The following is a 21,571-nucleotide window of genomic DNA, read 5'->3' as shown; positions in this document are numbered from 1 at the left end:
ATGTACACTGATCATGTTTTACAAAGATTGCCTCAACTGCTTTGTTCGCATCACCTTACGGAGAAAGTTAAACAAGAAATTACAGTTACTTACCGTAGTGACAAGAGTACTCATTCCCCTTTCCTTCATCCTTGTGAGCTTCCACCAACATGGGGACGGTCCCGGAACCTTGGCACCAAAATATTGAGATTCCCCTTTAAATTTAGTATAGCATGTGGGGGCGCGGTCTGAGAAATGCCCCACCAAGGACAACCTCCCCCCCCCCCAGCGCCTCACCTCAGTCCCCTTTGAACACATTGGGCACTTAGATACCTGGCTACGCTTTTTACATATTAGCCATTGCCATACCAGTGGGGGAAGGCGGGTGGGACGTATGAAGGAAAGGAGAACATGGGCTAGGAGTACTCTAGTCACTACGGATGAATAACTTTAATAACTCATACATCCCATCCCCTTTCCTCCATCCTTGTGGGTGATTCCACCGAACAAGAACATAGGGTGGAGCTGTGATAACCTGTCTCATATCTAGGACAAAGCAAAAAGGTTCTTCAGAACCGCCTGACTAAACTCTGCATCGCGCTTGAAGCTGGTGTCCAGTGAATAGTGCTTACAGAAGGCCGACTGACTGGCCTAGGTAGCCGCCTTGCCGATGGCATCCCAAGAAGCAGGTCTATGAAACACAATGGCCGTGGCCTTGGCTGTAACCGCATGGGCATGAATCCCCCTCAGGAACAGGACACGGAGCGTCCCCCCTCGAATCGTCAGTCGAAAGTCCTGTGGATTTTGACTTACAGGGTTTGGAAACCCTACCTACCGATAACTTCTTCCGCTCCCGCAAGGCCTTCGACGTCAAAGACTGGCACTCATCGCAGTCATCGGTGGCGTGGCTCTCGTCGAGGCACCAGAGGCAGACGTCGTGCCGGTCCGTACGAGACATCTTGGATCTGCAGTACTGACACTTCTTGAAGCCCTACTTCGGGGTAGCAGAAGACGAAGACATATTTCTTTCTAACAACAATAGAAGAACCGATTCAACAGGAGAACCGAGGCGCACAGAGATTCCGAAGCGAACACGTTCAAGGAAGAAACTGAACTGAGGCTACGGGCATCGTGCGTCCTACATATAACATCCAGTGACGTCGACCGGAGAAGGTCCTCGAGGGAGCGTGTCGACGTCATCGACGCAAGACACCTAAGCCAAAAAAGTTTTCTGAATCAGCACATTTGTGGTAATCACTGTCAAAGATGTGGAATACGTCGGAGGACACAATCCCCTCGAGTAAGTTCTCAAGGTGGGGCGGAGAAGTGTGGAAGATCTCCCTCCACCGCAACAGCCCATTCTTCAATGCCCTGTGACGGAGAGCGTTAAAAGTTAAACATGCGTCCCAGCAGTGGTCGGGCCCCAAACAATCGAAATAGAGTGCATGGGGGTCTGACGCCAAGAACGAGCGGTCGCATGAGGAACATCTCTTAAATCCTCCAGTAGCTGACATACCCCGGGCGAGGTAAGGCACCAAAGGGAAGTTAAATAACGAGGAGCAAGCAGAAAGCTAAAAAAGTCTCTGCGATGGCTGCTAGGTCTGACCCCCTCCGTGTGGAAAAGGGGACTGAGGGGAGGCACTGGAGGGTGGGGCCTCGGCAGGCGTTACCACGCCCTTTGCTGCGCCCTGCAGGCTATACTAAATTTAAAGAGGAAGCTCAATTTTTCACTGACCGTACCCATGTTGGGGGACTCCCACAAGAATGGAGGAAAGGGTACAAGACGTAAGAGTAAAACATTTTGTTCAATTAACCACCTCAGTGCCCATCTTCACATATACATCCTAAATGGGTGGGGGGTCGGGGGGGGGGGGAGTTTGTGAATCCCAAACCCTAGCTACTTCTAGAAGACATTTGGAAAAACCTAACAGTACTTAAACAACTTCAGCACTTATTTTGTAGAATTAAACTAAATTCAAACCCAAAACTAATGGCAGAAGAGTTTTACACTTCAGACAAGATGGAAAACGATAAAACAAATGTCAAGTTGCAAGCTACTAGCCAGGCATTAAATCCACTCGCCCCCTGGCATGAAGGAGAGATTGCACATACATAAATACACAATTAGTTAATCACCAACAAGGAATTTTCACTCGCCAATAGCTAGTGCAAATATAGAGGCTATGAGAAACCACAGGGCGTCATGGCATTTACTCCCACCCCCCTCACCCCCCGGATCCTTCGCTCAGGTGGCCAAGGAAGAGCCATCACGCTTGGATCCCGAACCTGGGAGTGGACAAGCGATGAAGGATCACCTGGGTAGGGGATGCCGTTAGCAAGACGCAGTAATTTCCCTATTGGGAAAGTCATATTTCTGCTCGTCCCTCTTCCTTTATGGGATACTGCCAACACTGTCCCAACAGCCCCTCCTTAGTCATACCTGGTATGAGCATCCGAGACATAAGAGATAAGATAAACCTCCATTCCTATTATAAAAAGATTTAGGAACAAGGAAAAGGAACAACTGGGGAAAACACCTACAGTCTTTCCTAAATCACAACCTGTTCTTTTCTCTAAATTACAAAAGCCAAAGATCTAAAAGCACATCATGGTATCCCCTTTTCTCCCCCGACATTGACCTCCCCTACAGCCCATCTGCCTTTGTAGGCTATTGTGAGCCTACTCCCATGCAAAAACCAACACTTCCCCTGAAGGCCTTTAAAATGAATAAGAAGAGACACTGCCCCTTAAAGAACCAACTCACTCAGAGCTAAAGGATAGGCATGTCCAGATAATTGGGTAAGGTGGGGCACTGAGCAGCACAGAAAGCAGCCATTGGAGACACAGCAACAGGGAGGCTGCGTGGCTGAGTCCAGCAGGGGGTCCCTGACTTGCAATGAACTGGCATTCTGGAGGCAAGCAGCTTGTAGGCAGACAGAAAACCAGCTGGAGGAAACTGACGAGCCGGCACATTACCCTGTGGCAGAACAGAGTCTCTGGGGTGAAAAGGCAAGGGAGATGTGTCTCCAAGGAGCCAGTGTACTAAAAAAGGGAAGGCAGTGGGCAGGGCTGACCTTCCTTTATGTAAACCAGGCATGCTAGTTCTCCTGCCGTGGCCAGGAGTGTCTGAGGGGCCTGTGGCGAATCCCTGACCTCAGCTGCAGTGTTCTTTGAGCGGATAGCCTGGAAGCGCAAGCAAAATCACAGCAGGCGAGTCTGAAGTACAGGGAGATTTGCAATGTCATACGTGCGGCTTAATACTATGTAGCAAGAGTACGCGGAATGAAAGGAAATCCATTGTAGCAGTCTTTCACAATTGTGAGGTAATCAGATAATGCGGACTGGGAATGAAGAAACAATCTGTATGAAGGCGTGGGAAAAGAAAACCCAGTGTCAAGGCCTTCAAAGTGAAAGTACTGCATGCGGCAAGACAAACAAATACAATCATGTGTGATACAAAGCTACCGGGTGGTCGCGTGAGGAAGAATACGTTGGCGAAAGACTCAGTGGACTGAAAGAAGGAAATTGACATCGTGAGGGAAGCTGTTTGAGGTACGAAGTACGAGCAAAATGGCACTGGCAATCGAGAAACCGTGAGAGCCAGCAGAAGGCTGTACACGAGAAAGGAACACTTTTAAAAAGGGCCAGAGCAATTAAAGCCAAACCTAGTGATCCAAGTAAACTGACAAGGAACGCGCCGAACTAGGAGCCCCAGGCCCCAGGTTGTGCGACCTGTAATGGGTGGACCATGCGTTCCGACAACTGCACCCAGACCAGCGGGAGCTTTAAAGTGGAACACAGAGGTGGGGAATAGAACCCCAGAAGTGTTTGTGAATAGCTACAACAGCTACACCTAAGAGCTGGGACTTGGGCAAGGGAAACCTGAATCTAAAAGGTACTGTGGACATTAAGGCAAGAGAAGCCTTAGAACCTAGCAAGAAAATAGTTTTTTGAGCATCTGAGAAAAACAAACAGGGAGATTGTGAAGCTGTGTGAGCTGTTAAGGTACTGTGACATTTACTTGAAGTGAATCCCGAAACCATGTGAAACTTTACTCCCTGATTGTCTGGAACTTGTGGATGGGAGCTGCGTGAGAAGCTCCTGAAAGAGACTGTCATATGATTTTGGAACACTTATTTAATTTGAACATTCCAACACACTGTTAGTATTAGAAGTAAGGGCAAGTATATATTGTGAGACAGATAGCATTTTACTTTGGACTCAGACACAGACTGGCCTTAGATGCATCAGTTGATGGAAGAGTTAGGGCAAGTTAGGCGGTACTCCGATCCTGAAGTTTTACATAAAGGTTTTCCAACTGGATCTCATGTCTGTGTCCAACTGTTGATACCATGTCTGTCTCACAGATGCATAGAAGCACAGGATTTTCAATGGCATTCACTTAAAACACTAATAGCACTTAGGGATAGCCGTGGCCAACTGATGACGAAATATAGAGTGGCCACAGAAAGTGTTTCATGCATACTTTGCCCATTTATTTCAACACTCTCAGTAGTCCAACAGTCTGATTCTTTGAAATTTAACATGAGCCTGAAACATGGCTCATTACTAAGTAATCAGCTTAAATATTTTCTTTACCATCACACAAACTCAGTAAGCCATTAACTCCATGTGTGAGATGAAAGCGCCAATGTTGGTTTTTGAAAGGTTTTCACATACGCTTGGCAAAGAATGAGTTACTCATTGCAGTGAATATGGGAAAAGAAGTGCTTGGTCCTCCTTCCACCAGAAGCATTAAGGAAAGCATTAAAGGTCATAAAGGTCACATAGCTGCCCAATACAAACTAGGTTCAACTTTTGAAGAAAGGCTCCTACAAGTGTTCTACGTGTTTTGGAAGAAGTTTTAAAAGACTTTGTGAAAGGCTTCAGTTTGGTTGTTCACTTTTGGGCGACCAGAATTCGACCAGATAATTATTTTTTCGTATTATGTGGGGTTAGACACCCACAACTCTCCCTCGCTACGCCTTACCTCAGCTGCCACTATACTTCTCTATCCCCACCCCAATACTTTCCTACCCCCACATTCACATGTATATGCATAAGAAAGTGGTCGATTTGCTCAAAAGAGAACGACCAAAATTAAGACTATGAAAAAAAGTCTCGTAATGACGGGTTACTCCTACAAGGCCACCAGCGATATCTCAGTAGAGCCCGGGGGTCAGCTAAGCGAATACCTCTCCTAGCCGAGTAATGAGAATGACCATAGGGGAACTTCAGATCAGAATGCCCCATCTTAGGCCCTGCCAGGGAGCAATATAAAAAGGCAAGGCAGCTGGGGACACTAATAGGTACCCTAGCCAAAAGTGTAAGTTTGTTGAAGAAATGCAGATAAGAACACTTCAGAAAAAAGCCAGTACAAAACAAAGAGCACATGGTGTGAATGAAGCAAGGCGTGAAGCCGCTATAGGGTACAGGTGTTAAGGACATTAATGGCACCACAGGTAAAAGCTCAGTGTGAAATCTGACATGAACAACTTCAAAGAATCCTGGGGAAAAATTACTTCAATGGGAAACTCCAGCATACACCCAACATAATGTTGCTACATCACATTAGAAGAAGCCCTGTAGGGTTTTGTTCCAGGCTTTGGGACTTCAGTCAACTTAATGATAATCAATGCTTTAAAAGAGCAAGCAAAAAATACACATACATCACTGTTCTTTGCGTTTATCGACTTAAACGCTGCCTTTGACTCTGTCTCAAGAGTGAAACTAATTGAAAAACTGGTTAAAGCTTATTGCCCACGGGATCTGATTGATATTATCTACTTATTGCACTCCTCAACCTCCATTCAAGTTCGTCTGACTTTCACGGGATTGTTGTCAGCTGTCATAGAAACTTCAAGAGGACTGAAGCAGGGCTGTATTTTGGCCTCGGCTCCATTTAACTTTTTTATCCATGATGCTAGAGACATTTTCAATCATATTGCTTCAGATTCACCCAAGATAAATACCATTACAATCCAGGCATTATGGTATGCCGATGACCTTGTTCTCATTTCCAAGACTCCCACAGGATTACAAAAACTATCATCAATCATCACTGCATACTTTGATGAAAATGAAATAACGATGAATGTCAAAAAGTCACAAATCGTAGCTTATTCTATGAACTTGACACGCAGAAATCGATTTGTACGGAGAGTCAAAGACATCATTTTAGATGTAGTACCTCATTATAGATATCTGTGTCTACCTTTTGAAAACAATAATTCTGCATTAGTGCATACACATATGCTACAAGAAAAATTAACATCAGCTGTGTCTCAAACCAAAATAATACTATACAAGTATGGTAAATTTACGATCAATCCAGCACTCCTCTTTTGGCAACAGAAAGTTTTGCCTGTTTTGTTGTATGGGCTAGAATCAAGAGTAATAATTTCCACCAATGTTCTGAATAAGTTAGAAGCCAAGTTCTCAAAGTACCACAATCGACTCCTGGGGCATGTTTGCGATATGAGCTGGGTCTGATATCTTTAGGTGCGAAATATCATTGGCAACTATGTGCCCTATTTCGTAAATGCCTTGTTAACACTAATGCATCGTCAATTCTTGCAATTTTAACATCTTATCTATTTACATCAAACCATGTTTTCGTCCAGAAATGGACTAGATATGTTTATCAAGTACTAGCTACAACAGACGTGGACCTGGAAACACTCTATGAACCCAGTTAGAGCTAAACAGAAAATCTTCCTTCATGATTGGATTCTTACACGTTCATTATGTTTACAGTATAAGCACTTTAAAGGCTATGCCGACAAGAGAATGGGAGTTGTTGCACCATATTTGATTAAATCCCCCTCTCCACATATTCGCATGGCTATGGTGAGAATGCGCTTTAATCTGTGGCTTACTCGGGACCTTTTGGCCCAACGAAAACAAATCCTTGTATCTCGTGAACTTTTGTAGATTTTGCAATGATTCAGCACAAAAAGAAACCCTAGAGCACTTAATAATTGAGTGTTCAGGGCTGATTCCCTTGAGAAACAAAATGTTTGTGAAACATATGTCACTTGTTGCAAATGTGCAGCCTGAATTTAGATGGGCTTTTCTTCTTAAAGCCAATAACATGAGCTTGAATATAGCCTTGGCGAATTTTTTCACTACGCTGTTTTTTGATAGTGAAATTGGGTAATATGCAAACGCCAAGGTTATGTTTGTCTCTTTCTTTTTATATTTGATATATTTTATGCTCTGTTATAATAATCATGTAAACAACCAAGACAATGTGTGGACAATTTGTAAATGATCTATAACTTAGCATGAATGTAGTAGATTTATGTAATGATTTGTACATATTTATAATGCTTTTTATCTCACCATTGTAATTATTTTAAAAAGAATTTGTACATTTTTATTAAAAATTGAAAAAAGTAGATTTATTTCTGCTATATTTCAATAAAAAAATAAGCCCTGTATAATGATTGCTGGGTAACCTAAACAAGTTGACCACTGTAAATAGATATACAAGGTCAGCAAAGACACCTTGGGAAAAAACCGGTTTAAACACTGTATGGTAATTCAAAAGAAACCCTATACCCTTTCCTGCTACCATAACAATCCACCTCCCACTATGATGTGATAAATCCAGGGAATTCACTCCTTCTCCCGAAGAGGGAGCTGCTCACTGTAAGACTAGGGATGTGACCCTGCTTACACAAAACCCTTACTAGAGGTTTGGGCAAGCAGGATCTCACTGGGAGGGGCTCCCCCTCAGGAGACAAAGAAGCTCAACTGAAAAACGTTTTAAGATCTCCATTAATCCTAATGGCACCAGTGTTCTCTGCGATTTATAGTGAGAATACCGAATACAAAAATCTCGAAAACAAAAATTTGGAAAAAAAAGGGCGAAAAAAAAATATCGAATTTTTTTTATGACTTTTTTTTTCGAAATGGGGGGGTTCCCCCCAACATCCCTTTTTTCTATTTTTTTTATTTTAACCCTTTTTTTTTACTTACCTGACCCCAAAAACACAAATAAATAAATAATTCGATTTTTTTTCGAGATTTTTGTCATTCGGTATTATTTTTTCAGCCTTTTGACTGACCACCGTTCTCTGCATATATGAGCACATATGATGATGTTCACTTATTTATTTTTGCATTTATAAAGCGTGCATAAACCCACAGGCATCAAGGCGCTGGTTACAAAGAGGGGTATCGAAGAGAGAGAAGGAGCAAGGGTGAGCCGCAGATACAAAGGAAACGGGTACAAATACAGTTTCAGATGAATAGTCTGGTTTGAAGTCGTTCCATGAAAGGCCAGTATGATATTTCGGCCTGCAAATGAGGCGGCAAAGCGTTCCAGAGATGGGCTGCAGTGTTTGGAAAGTGGGAGCTTCTGACTTTCATGTGCATAAATCATGCAGTGGTCAGACGGTGGCTGTAGATATGTTCTGATGGGTCTGGAGGATGATTGCTTGCCTGTCCTACCTCTCACAGAGAATCACTAGAGTTTGAGAGGAAGTGGTGGGTGAGGAGAGAATTTTGAAATGAATTCTCTCTCAACAGTAGCCATTGGGCTGCTTTTCTGTAGGTTGACACATGGTCTTGTTTGGTCAGGTTGAAGGCAGCACGGATAGCATTATTTTGGATGATCTGGAGCTTGTTGAGGTTCCACTCCGAGGTGCCTGCCAAGAGAGAGTTGCAGTGTTCCAGTCGGGAGCCAATTACTGCTAGAGCGATGGTTAGGCGGTCCTGTGTGGCCAGGAAAGCTTTTACTGCATTCACAAGCTTGGTGGTAGGGGCCGCTGATGATGCAATGGCGTTGATGTGCTGGGTCATGCTAAGGTTGTAGTCCAAGTAGACTCCTATGGTTTTGACAGAAGGAGAAACTGGGATGGTGAGGGAGTCACTGGGTTATATGTGATCATACCGCCCACAGTTAGAGCGGTAAATTTCATTGTGGAAAAAATACAGGAAAACAGATTTTGGTTGTTTTTTATTTGGGGGTTCCCCTCCCGAGCCAAGTTTTTTTAACCCTTAAAACACCACCCTCACTCCACCCCGACCTATTTTAACCCCTTTTACCCCACTACTTTAATTTAATTAATGGTCACAGTGTTTGTCAGTGTTTTTGTCCACTCTGAAATTTAACACGCTGTTTTGTTTCAGATATTTTTACTGGGTACCAAGTCAGTGGTGAGGGACTACAAGGCGGGGTCCAGTTTGGTTAGCCGTGAGGGGGACCTACTAAGAGGATTTTGGTCTTGTCAGTGTTAAGGCAGAGTTGGTGGGTGGCCATCTAGGTCTGTGTGGTGTCATATTTTGTTGATGGTGATGGTCTCTTGTGCATGGTTACCCGTGAGAGGGTAGGAGGATCTGGGCGTTATCGGCATATTTGGTGTAGGAGATGCCAAGGACATCCAGGTGATCGAAGAGGGGATTTGGTATAAATGTTATGTAGGGTCGGGAGCCACAAGCGAGACCTTAGCTGGAGAGACTCACGTTCCTGTGAGTAACTGCCTACAGAGCCCTCCTTTATTACTTCTTCAGACATATTCCATCACGGTTTATATGAGAAAAGAACAAGGAAGTGTTATTGTAAAACAGAAACTGGGACTATCCTTTTCAATGGAAATGACCATTTAACTGGGATGAGAAGGAATGAGCATAAGAATGAGACGCTGCAGCAAGCCGAGAGAGCCAGGGAAGCCTTGTGGCTACGTCACAAATGAAAGGGGTGAGGGGGACCGAGAACTCCTAGAAGCCTGGAAAGTTCGAACCAGCCGGCAAGCCGAAGCTAAAGAGCTGGACGCAGCACGTCAGAGAAGCTACATGTGGTGCCGTATGAAACAAGGAGGCATTCTGCCACTTAACGTTTACGACATAACGCAGTTCATGTCTGTTGAAGCTATTTCTAGAATATAATAGCTTGAATCAATCTGCTCTATGAACCGAACCGCAAGGCTGTTTTTAGGTTCGCAGGATTAGTCTACAAACAAATGCAACTACAATTTATATGGATCTATAGACAGCTTTCTTTAATTGGCTGTTGGATTAATTTTACTACATACTCTTCACACAAACAATGCATTAGATGCACAAACATTTTATTACTTCATCAAATACATACGTACAAAAAAATCAAAACAAATCAACACAAAATGATCAGTGCAAAACAGACAAAACAATGTAAGACGTGGAAGCCTTCAGTTCAATCCGAAGACAATTTTGTGCACTATTGCCACTTTTAAACATAGTAAAACAAAAATGTCATAATGACTAGGCATCTATATTAAACACACTCTAAATAATGATTCTGTGCAACAATGGTTCTAGGACTATATGTGTCCTCGTTTTAGACCCAACATAGGTCGAGTAACAAGCAATAGTGACCAATCCATGGGTCTACGTCAGTGTGGTGATCCCTAGGTGTGTCGTGGACTCTTCAGCAGCATGGGTGCTTGGTCCGTTGACGTTTCAGCTCTTGGCGAGTGTGCCTTCTTCTGGGCCTCGGATTGTGTCTCTCTTGTAAGTGTCCTGAGAAACTTCGGGGTGCCAGATCAAGCGTGGAACAGATTCTGCTGTGGTGACATGTTTTCTGCCTCTGGACACTAGTGGTTAAGCTGCTTTGGTAGTATGATCTCTGTTAATTTGTGTATGGCCATTACTGGGCAATTCTCAGGGGTTCTTGCTTCCCCGCCTCTCTGGTGTACATAGACAGGGTTCCAACTTGTCCAATGTAGGCCCCTTGCAAGAGTAGAAGATGCGATTTCTTCTGGTTAACTCGTGTTGACACTTCGTCTCAGGCCATGGATAAGGACTTCTCCGTTCCTCAAAGTTCATACGCTGCACAGACCGCTAGAGTTCTAAGCTGAATGGAGCGGCTCGTGGCCACAAAGAAACCGTGGTGGGCCAGAGGTCCCTACAACAGTGCCAAGACCACGACCTGGATGAAACAGGGTGATATCCCAGTATATGGGATACAGGAAAGCCGTCCAAATTGAAGAGACAAAGGAGAAACTGAAGGAGTAAAATAAGTCAGGCAGGCAAAGTTGAGAGTCAGACCCGAACAAAAGGAAATCCCTGTGGCATGTTCCCAGAGGTTGAAAGATAGCAGGTAAAGTGGGAGAGAATGATTGCAAGACTGTTGATACTCGTCTCAGTTATGATACACAGGTAGGAAGTGAAGGAAAATCATAAGAATGCTCATACTCGTCTCAGTCAAGATAAACTGACTATCCCAGTGGAAGAGATGTGAATGAGGATCAATATAAAAATATCCATACTCAGCCCAATTAAAATATAGAGGAAAGTGAGAAAAAGAAGGAAATGAGACTCACTATAACAGCATTCAAAGTTGTCACAGTCCAGGTAAAGAGAACTTCAGTAAGAAAGAGGAGATTACAAGAGAACTTGGAGGTGAAGGATAAACTGAGAAATATGTTCAAAGAGATAATACAAAGGAAAAAGGGTGTGACCTGTTAAAGAAGGATGAAAACTTTAAGAGAAAATCTGAAAGGCTGGATAACTATACCCTGGGAAAACGAAAGAAAGCTGTACAACAAAATAAAAGGAGAGTTTTAAGCAACAGAAACCCATTGTCAATGGGGAGTATATCAATACCGAGTCAAAGAAATGTCAATGTGAGAAGAAACCAAGGCTTAAGAAAATCTTGACAGAACTGTATGAACTGATAGAGGTCACGAGAGACTATTTAAAAATCAGCTATTGAACAAACGTTTGCTAAAGGGAGTCATTTTCCAGTCTTTAGTTGTTAAAATAGTGGTAGGGTTAGTTTGGACGGTGGGCAGATTCTTTTAAGACATTCACTGATGAGCACCATATCTAGTTTTGGTACGTAGAGAAAAAAGTAGGGAAAGAGCCATTTTCCTTTTCTTTAATAAAGATACATTTGAAATGTCTTGCAGGGGAGTCTGGATTTGTCACAGGGGCGAGAATGGCATTCTCCTAGAACTGAATGAAACAGAGAAAAAGGAGGGGGCAAAGAAAAATGTACGATGCCACATGTTGCATGTGCAACTAAAGGCTGGGGCACAGGGAGAAGAAACTCGTTAACTGCATTTTTACTTCGGTCCAAGGGGAGCATTTCCCATCATGCAGGCAGCCCCATTAGGACCTAAAACACTGCCAGCTGTGGCTGGATTAGCCTACTAGCGCATTTTAGGTCTGAAAGGAGCCATAGCCCTCCCTTCTCCACTGCCAGCCTGGCACATCTTGAGGTGGTGGCATATCTTCACATCAAACCATATTTTTCAGCAGATCTTTCAACTCTGCATATCCAGCATAGCACGCTTCATTCAGGCGACGCAAAATAACAAAAGTAAATCGGATAAAGGGAGTAGAATGGATGAACAAAAATAGGAGGAAGGGACGTTACTGCTTAAAAAAGAATAAAGAAAGAAAAGAAACCTTCAAAATGCACAAAATGGTTCGAAGTTCTTTCATCAATGGAGGTTTTTTTCAATGTTTTTTTCCGAAACATTTTGGGGGGACTCATCTCATTTTATTTCTCTTTTCTTTCTGGGGGGTTTCCCCCCAAACCCTCCTTCCCGTATTATTTTGTATGTATTCCCGAGCACCCCTACCCCTTATATGCACTTCACCACCCCCCCTCTCTTTTGCGATTCGTTTTTTGAGGATAAAAAAAAGTTTTGTAAAAGACATGGATCTCTTGGGGTAGGCCGCCTTTGGCTCACCAGGGGATCCACAGGAACCTGGTTCATTCCAAACTATGGCCTGTGTGCCCTTGGGCGGGTACAGTGTCAATTTCAAGGGTAAAACACTCAGAATAACCCTGAGCCCCGCCTAAGGGTATTTGTTATCATACCTTGATCTCTTCAGAAGAGGGAAAGGGAAGGAAATAGATTACAACTATTCAGGATATTTGCAAATATAACCACAGCAAAACATGCATCAGTTCAGGTCCCTGACTTCTCATAGTATGCCATAGCCCGTTAACAGGCCAGGTGGAAGTGATCCTCTCGTGAACCCAGTGGAAAGAAACAAAAATGGCAAATGAATTTCATAGTCTTTAGGAAGCAAAGGTGATACTATGGCATGGATGTGAGGTGTGTCCATAGTTTCATGTCCCCAAGAGGATATCTCTGCCATGTGCACAGGATGGTCTTCCTTTAGGCGCAGAGCTGTACCTAATAAGTCCCCCACTATGAAAGAAATGGTTTGCTCCTTTTCATAACCCAGTTATGATGGGTTTCATTGGGGCTTTGTTGAGTATTTCTCATCTTCCTCCAGCCTATCTTATGTTAGGATTCATGTTGTCCTTCCAGTCAACACAAAGGCCAACACACAAGACTGACGGACATTATTAGCGCTAGGGCTTTGGGCATCCTCTGACGCCACTATCGGGCGCCTGTACAGACGACCTGAAGTGCCTGCACACACTGCCCTATCCTGTGAAACTATGGCGTCTGCTACAGAATGTTGATCTCTGGTCTCGTACAATAGGTACACATACACAAATCCAGCAACAGGTGCAACTTTATGCCAGGATGGAGTCATCTGTGGAAATTACGTCACTACACAGGTGAGGCTCGCCCACAGTCGAAACCTTGTCTTCTAGACCGGCTTCCAGCACAGCACCACCAACTGCGAGTAGAAAAGGAGCCCTCTACCTGGAACAGTGGCTGCAACAGATTAATTGAGAATCCCATGGGTCACAGGGCTTCCAAAAGCACAGGCCTCAGAGAGTTGCACCGTGCAAGACTCAGTCAGCTGCCCCAGTGTGTCATCCAATGATTCCCACCCTCTGCAGACCTGCTGGTAAATCCTGCCCTCAAGCCAAAGAAATCATTCAATGGAGTGCTGGCCTTTCCCACCCACTTCAAAGCCGTCACGGCCAAGCTTATATTAGAAAGTTAAAAATACTGTGAAATGATTAGCAACGAGGCACAGGCGCTTGCTTAATCTTCCTGCTCATTTCTCTATAAGCACTCGTTCCTCTTGCAGTGCATGGGGCCTTCATCACACACCCTATCCTGTAATGTGGTCTATTTACAGAACACATTGATTCCTCTGACCCCTAGAAGCTTTTTCTGCTGACACATTCTTTTCTCCGTCCTCCGCCTTTGTTCCTAACTTCCTTCCCCTGGGGTGCTAGAGGTGAAAGGCTTCGGTTCAGGCCTGTGGTCCCTTCCTATGGTAGTTCTGAGTGATGCACTGGCCCCGCACACATATTTCAGGGATGGGCGGACGGCAGGCATTTCTTGTACTTGTGGATACAGCACTGGGCAAAGTATACTTTTCAAGGCTACACTGAAAAGTTTCAGTCGACTACACATCGATAGTGCAAATTTCGAACCATTCAAGACATCCTAATTATACTAAGAACAAGACAGATCAACTCGCTCAATTTTCGCAGGAGACGTACGATTTCCAGCCATAAAGGTTGATATTTTCCAAATGTATGCCGACTAAAATGTAATTTCCTCTAATGCAAGTCAACGGTGAGAAAAAACTCCAATATCCTGGTTCTAAATCCCCCCACTTAACTGTTTTGAAATGTTGAACGGCATGCTCTGGACATGGAAAGAAGACAGACAAGATCTTCCTAAACGCATGGACACACATTACAATGCTTGGTCAGCATCAGCAGGCGCATGGATCAAACATGGGTAGCCATGTTTGCTTTTGGCTTGGAACACGTGTGACCCCCAAACAGCAACCATCCACACTGAGCGAGAACCAAAGTATTCTGCTGGGTGTGTCTGTCAGAACCAATCTGTGAATACCTACAATGAAAAAGACCAGAGCATGGACAAACCCATGCAGTGGCTGTTAGAGGTTAGAAAAGCTGGCCAGATGTATTACTCCAGACAGCCACAGTAGGCCCCAAAATGTGTACTTGCCACTCGCTGGTGATAATTCACTCTTGGCGAGTAGAAAAGGGAGTGATGTGTATGTAGGGATTTAAGAGATGCATGGCTTTTTATGCCTAACTAGTAACTTGGAATGTGTACCACATATACCAATTCACCTCACTGTTGAATCTAGTTTCGTTCAATTTCTGTCAGAACCCATGAGAACCTCACAAATGAAGCCCCCACAGGTAAAGCCGGCCACTGTTGCTCCACAACCCAATACCACCACTGGGAAAACCCACCAAACCCATTCATGACCACCACACATTAATCAACCGTACCTGCTATCTTAATGTTGAGGTTGGCATCCAGAAGCAGGTTCTCAGCCTTAAGGTCGCGGTGCACGATGTTCCGACAGTGACAGAAGTGTACAGCAGCAACAATCTGCTTAAACTTCCTGCGTGCTTCCTTCTCAGCCATGCGTCCATGCGCCACCAGGTGATCTAGGGAGAAGCAAAGAGTATCAAAATACAGGTCTCTAATAACTTCAAAGAACAGCCGCCCACCAAAATGTGCCCTCAGACAGGGCTTCAAACTTCACATTCCTAGTTTGCGAAAGAGGTTTTGAACATTTATGGGCAATGGGGACTTCAATGTGAGCAGCTGCAAAATCCAAAACCTGCCAGCAAGGCAACAGCCTCCTAGAAAAAGGGCCCAAAAATACAAAATAAGGTTGCAGGAGATTCACAGACTTAGAAGCTCATTCCTAAATAATATTATCTACTATAAAAATCATTGTAGAGGCCTCTATCGTCCAGGGAACCAGTCTTTTTACTTCAAACCTAAAAGCACTCTACAACAGATATAGCATTCAATCCAATCTTAGTGGTCCGTTTTCCAACCTTAAGGCTGGGTAAAAACACAAGGCTCTGAGAATGGCTCAAGACAGGGAAATAAGCAGTGCAATTGTACTTGGTCCCAATATCTGTCCACTGAACAAGTAGCAACAAAAGCAATAAAGCAAAAAAGCATTTATACATTTTCAACATTTTAGACATTTCTTAAATCCTGTCTTCAGTGTGGAAAAGTTGGATGAAGATGACATATTTCTTCACGAAAAACTGAAGCGCCGTTTGTAACGATCTGAAGTGAAGCCAACGGAAAAACTGAACTGAAGCCAACGGGCGCGCTCAAGGCATTTATACAGCGGATGACGTCGGTGGTCGACAGGTGTGGCCGAGGGACATAGACGCCACAGCCTTGAGGGGAGCGTCCTCTGGTGGAGAGAGAAATTTTTTTCCGAAGCAGCAAAGCTCCATTCGAATAGCCTCTTTACAGGAATAGGACTTTCACAAAAGAGCCCGTTAGCAGATCATCAAACAAACTCCCACCAGAGCATCAGGACGGTTTCATTTCATAGAACAACCTTTTCAGTAAAATCATGCAGAGAAAGGTCATGTTCTCTTCCTGAACATTAACAACTCGAAGGGCTTATGGACTGCAAGCACGATGATCAGTGTCAGAGAGCATACGAAAATCAAAGTGGTTACAGTTGCCAATCCTGAAAGAATCGCCAAATGTTGGAACATCATACCAGAATCTTCACAGCTTGCCAGAGGATATAAACATTTGTGCTTTACCATCCAAGAGGGTGGACGAGTCTTTTAAAGGCTTATTTCGCTCTTTTGGGCCCCATAAGCAGCCCATGTTGGTCATTTCGAGTCAGCCAATAACATACATCTAAAAATTCGAGACTACCGCTGCAGCCCCTTGCCCAGAGCCCAGCACCAAGGGGAGGGATCCCCTTAATATTTATATATATATATATATACACTGCAAACCCAGACAGTCAGGGTGGTTTTCTCTAGCAGCAGCTGGTTTGGGACCAGGTGAAGAAATTGAACAGAGTAGAAGCATGAGGTGAAGACTGGTAAGGAAAACAAAGTCAACAGGGGTCACAGAAATAAAGAAGGTTAGGCCAGGCACCTTAAGCACGTAGAAATCTTTTCCCAGTTGATGTTTGAAGACGCCCCTCTACCACCTGCCAACGAAACCCTGAAAGAATTCAAGAACCACCTTGGGTGCAGGATGCCTCTTAACCCCGAGAACCTGGCAAAGGAAGAACAGAGGGTACAGGAAACCCTTAATAATGCCCAGGATTAGGGAAGACTAATGGTGTGAGAATCCTGACCGAAGTACAACCAACCGGCCTTGGAACAGGAACTAAAGGAATGGACGGAACTCCCATCTGGCCCATGTTTCAGAACACTTTGGGTGATGTAACCCTGAAGCCCAAGTGAAGCCCAAGTGTGGTTACCACTTTTCCTTTATTATTTTTTAACATTTTGCCATCCGATCTGGGACTGCTCAAATAAAGGGTAAGTTGGAAGTCAGAGAACTTAGTTTTATTTCTTATCCCAGTCAACCCTCCTGACATAGTATACTGGATTTCAGTTTATTTGTCAGCACTACGACATTTGGCAAATAAGTAAAGTTGGACACAATGAGCAAAAACGTATGTGGCCAAATCACCCAGTTTTGCTCAAGTGTGAAGCCTGGATTTTAAATCATACCTTCTTGGTTGAAAAATCTGCAGTTAAATCACTAAACGGTCCCAGTTAAGTCACTAAACGGTGCTCCTCTTAGTGGTTTTTTTTGTTTAATTATTAAACCAAGAGTGTAACTCCGATCTTCTGGTTTCAATGTTGGCAATGTATGTACTATGCCTCTTTAAATGATTCCTTTCCCATCCACTTCTCTTTCGAGTCTGATCCAATCTGGTTTCCTCTACTCCTTTGTCAGTGGGGCAGAGTGAAGGAGCAGTGGTCATAGGCCGGATGAAGTAATGATGTAGGGCAGCAACGTGTCAATGTGGACAGTGGAATGGGTTGGGGTGCCCGTCATTAGTGGCTTTGTGATGAATCAGCGTCCGGAAAGGAGGGTGTGTGGCTAGGAGAGGTTTCTGTGCTTGTGGAGGGGTGACGGGGTGGATTGAGAGTGAGGATCTGCCTGTATGGGAGTAGGTACAATATGCGTGTGCGCAGGCGGTTTGTTAACAAGTAGACCAGCATATTGGAGTGTTGGATGGGGAAAAGCGTTTGAGTGAAAATATAGGCTATGTGTGCGAGGGCACTGTGTAGATTGTGCAAGATGGTTCAAATCCATGAGAAATGCAATTGAAGGTGCCTGATGTGCAATTCGTGGCGATCATGCTTATACAACACTAAGGATAATCTGATGATCCTCATACATAGTGCTGCATAAAACTTTTTTTTTTTTTTAATCACAGCCTGTCCTCACTGCGAATCTGCTGCTGATTATAGAAAATAATGATCGTTATTGCTAAGCCTGCTGATGGCTGTTATTACTAATACCTCTTCAGGTCAATTATTGATAGTCCCTTTCCTAATGCCATTTCTGACCATTTGAGGACTGGTCAGTGTAAATCGTTCTTGATGGCTGATGGCCCTTTTTTTAAAAACGGTACGAGAGAAATGATGTCAAATCCTGTGTGAAGTACTATTCTGTAACGAGCAGTGAAGTGTCTCTAATTGGCCATTGCACTTGCAAAAAAATGTCGTTCAAATGCTGGGTTTGGCTAAATACCGCTTTAACTTGCCTTAAAAATATGATAGTTTTCTTAGCCTCCACTCCCTACTATGCCTTAAAGTGGCATCAAAGCCAGAGTGATCCATAGTATGCAAGGCATTTTTGTTAGGTGGAAGATTTTTCAGGGCTGTATTACAGTACACAGTTACAGGACACTAAAACATACCACATGGATGGTGGGATTTGTAGCCAAGGCAAATGGCAACATATTGTTGGCACAGATGAAATGGGTTAGACATAAAAAATTTGAATACAAGTAGACATGGTACGCCTGGCTTCTAATATAAATAGTGGCCCCTTTACTCAGTATTGGATGGGTCGAACGCAGGAGCTGCACTATATACAAGCCTATCCAAGTAGCAATATAGCTAGACAATATTTGTTATTTAAGTCCAATGTTATCAGAGCACTGGAGAAGAAAGCCCTAAACGAGGTCTAGCACGAGCAGATAGTCTATGCAGGCTATGTTGAGAAATGGAAATTGAAACATCTGAGCACTGTGTCAGCCTGAATGCCTTTAGACATAAATATATGAAATGTTACAACCACGGGCTGAATGATGAGGATGGGCATCGTTTATGGAAATTAGTAATGGATGGCAATGATCTTAATTGGTTAACACACATGATTAATTTTTATCAGAAGTGTATTATGATTTTAGACTAGTTATCAATAAAGGTTTTCTATTATGATGAAATTATGTATATAGTGCTTTTATCATTTTTATGTTTTACTTTCCTATATATACAAAGTCAATTTGGCTACGAGTATATACATATAAAAATGTAAAAATAAATTACAGTACACAGTTAGAACCATGCCGGTCAACACAACTCACTGCTCAACAACTGATCATTATTCAACAACAAAACCTACACCGTCAGCACTTCTCCCGATGCTAAGCAAAAACAAAAAATGTATAACGCTCCACTACTTCAGATTCCTATATGCCATGTGAAATTAAACACAAGAGTTTAAATCCTTTGTTTCTTAAGCATTGTACGATACACATGACAGGAGAAGATTTATGGAGGTTGGTACATGTACTACAGGGCTTTCTATATCCGGAAATGAAGGTCTTGGCGCCCAACAGCTTTGGATAAGGTACTCTTTAAAGCCACGGCTGCATCATACTCCTAGGGATTACGGTTATGTATACAGGAGATTGGAGCATGTTCGCACATGAGCAGCCGCTGCATGCTCAGCTATTTGCATACCCTGTTCTTTTTCGAGCTATATTCAGAGCCATGCCAGAGGGTGAGACGAGTAGAAGGCACAATAAGACCAAGAATAGATATTGTGAACACCCCAGTCTTACCTTTTAATACGCAATGTGGCGTACCAGAAGAAGGACTCGGACCAGAAGACATGCTTTACTACAGGTGTTTTTATTTAAATTAAAGTAAAACACACTGACTGACCCTGTTGCTAATAGAGAAGCGCCTGTGACGAATCAAGGGAATTCGTACCTTCACCCCAAGGCAGTGCCCCCTACTTATGAGGCTAGGGAGGTGAGCCCATGCCGCAATACCTTCCCTAGAGGTAGAGGCAAGTGAGACATCACTGGGAGAGAATACCTCTTTGGGGACAAGGACTCACCTTTCCCGTGAGGACTCCTGCAGGCCGCACATATTTTGGACTACACGAAATCTTTTGATACAACACATCCTGTGAGTTATTAGGGCTGGGATGAAGAAACTCAAAATATATGGTACTCTCATGGAAACAGATCAGATCGCTTTAAAATCAGAAGGTCCGATCCACAGACGAGCGTGTGGATAAAGCTGCATACAGAGAGACGAGAGAACGAGACAAAAGAAAGAACCACAGACACAAGGCAGTGAAGGACCCACTCAGCATTTGTCCTGTCGGTGAAGAAAATAAGGAAGCACACAAGTTTCAAACTCACCCAGCACCACACAGCGGTATGCCAGAGTTACGGCTTCCACAAAACCGGACAAGAGTGGCAGGGCAGGAGCCCAATAGAAGGTGGTATCCAGACCTCAAAAAGAAATCCATGGTGGACTGCAGTCTCAAAGGACGTTGACGATAGTGCCGGCCAGAGAAGGCTGCTGGTTGCCCAGTCACAAAATAAACAACTGGGACACCCTGAAGAAAGGGGGAAACTTAAGGGCAGGAGCCCAAGAAGAATTGGTGGTGAGACCTGGAGAGGGAGACCAAGGTGGACCAAATGTCCAAACAACTTTGCCGATACTACCAACCCGAGACGCCTGTGGGGTGTCCGGTCATGCACAAGGGCGAGACAACACAGCGGAGACACAGAAAAGCGCAACGAGAGAGACGCCAGGGAGAGGGTGGCGCTTTTGAGCCGTGAACAAAGAAAGGGTCTCCATGGGAGAAGACTCCCAAAGTCGTTCTACTGTCAAAGTGGAGGTAACTGGGAGAATGGAAGCCCGGGAGGACCAAGGGAGATAATTATAATGCATAGTTAACTTGTCCCAGTAACAAATCTGAAACAGTTAAAATTGAACCAAAGGAGAATCAACAATTGTGATTCTAAAAAATGAAACTGTTGAACAAGTGAATGACAGAAGAGAAAATAAGATAAAAAATGCCCTGGGAAAAGGGAGAAGTAATTTGGCACATTATACAAAGTAAGGAACAAGTTACTTACCCGTAACTTATTCTCCAGCATGGGTCTGGCATGGATTCACATGCTCATGAATATTCCCTGTCAGGCTGGGAATCCTCGGTAACGAAAAAATTAGTTTCAGTTTCATTTCTGAACTGTCTTTCTACTAATAACTAATCACTGGTCTCTGGGTCATACTGCCCGCAGCCAATAACTGCCCTCTACCCAAGCCCCTCCCCTCTGGCATCCATCTGCAGATTTGGTAACACGTAAAGGGGCAGTAGTACCAAGAGAAGTGCCGCAGAGGGGTTGGAGGGAGGGTTCGCATGTGAATCCATGCAAGACCCATGCTGGAGAACAACAGTTACAGGTAAGTAACTTGTTCCTTCTCCAGCATGGGGTCTGGCATTGATTCACATGCTCATGAATACAAGATTACATAGCACACACATGCACAACCACGGGAGGTGGCAAGGCTCAACATTAAGCATTTCTTACCTCACCAGGCTCACCTTCAAGCGAACAGGTTGCGCAGCACTGCCTGGCTGACTCTGGACTCCTCCCTGGAGTCCCTGTCGACGCA

General features: G+C 44.0%; 1 protein-coding gene across 4 annotated transcripts in view; it reads right to left on the bottom strand.

The window, feature by feature from the left end:
- Positions 1–21,571, bottom strand: part of SIK3 (SIK family kinase 3) — a 2,024,801-nt gene that overhangs the window by 1,299,656 nt on the left and 703,574 nt on the right. For all 4 annotated transcript variants that reach the window (XM_069614493.1, XM_069614491.1, XM_069614492.1 and 1 more), the window contains one exon: positions 15,128–15,289. In XM_069614493.1, coding sequence (XP_069470594.1) covers positions 15,128–15,289 — 162 coding nt within the window. The remainder of the gene's footprint in view (positions 1–15,127; positions 15,290–21,571) is intronic.

The sequence above is a fragment of the Ambystoma mexicanum genome, chromosome 9 (genome assembly GCF_040938575.1).
Source record: "Ambystoma mexicanum isolate Mex_15411 chromosome 9, UKY_AmexF1_1, whole genome shotgun sequence".
Classification (NCBI taxonomy): Eukaryota; Metazoa; Chordata; class Amphibia; order Caudata; family Ambystomatidae; genus Ambystoma; species Ambystoma mexicanum.
Note: the sequence above shows the minus strand (reverse complement) of the source record. Positions and strands in the feature narration are given on the sequence as shown.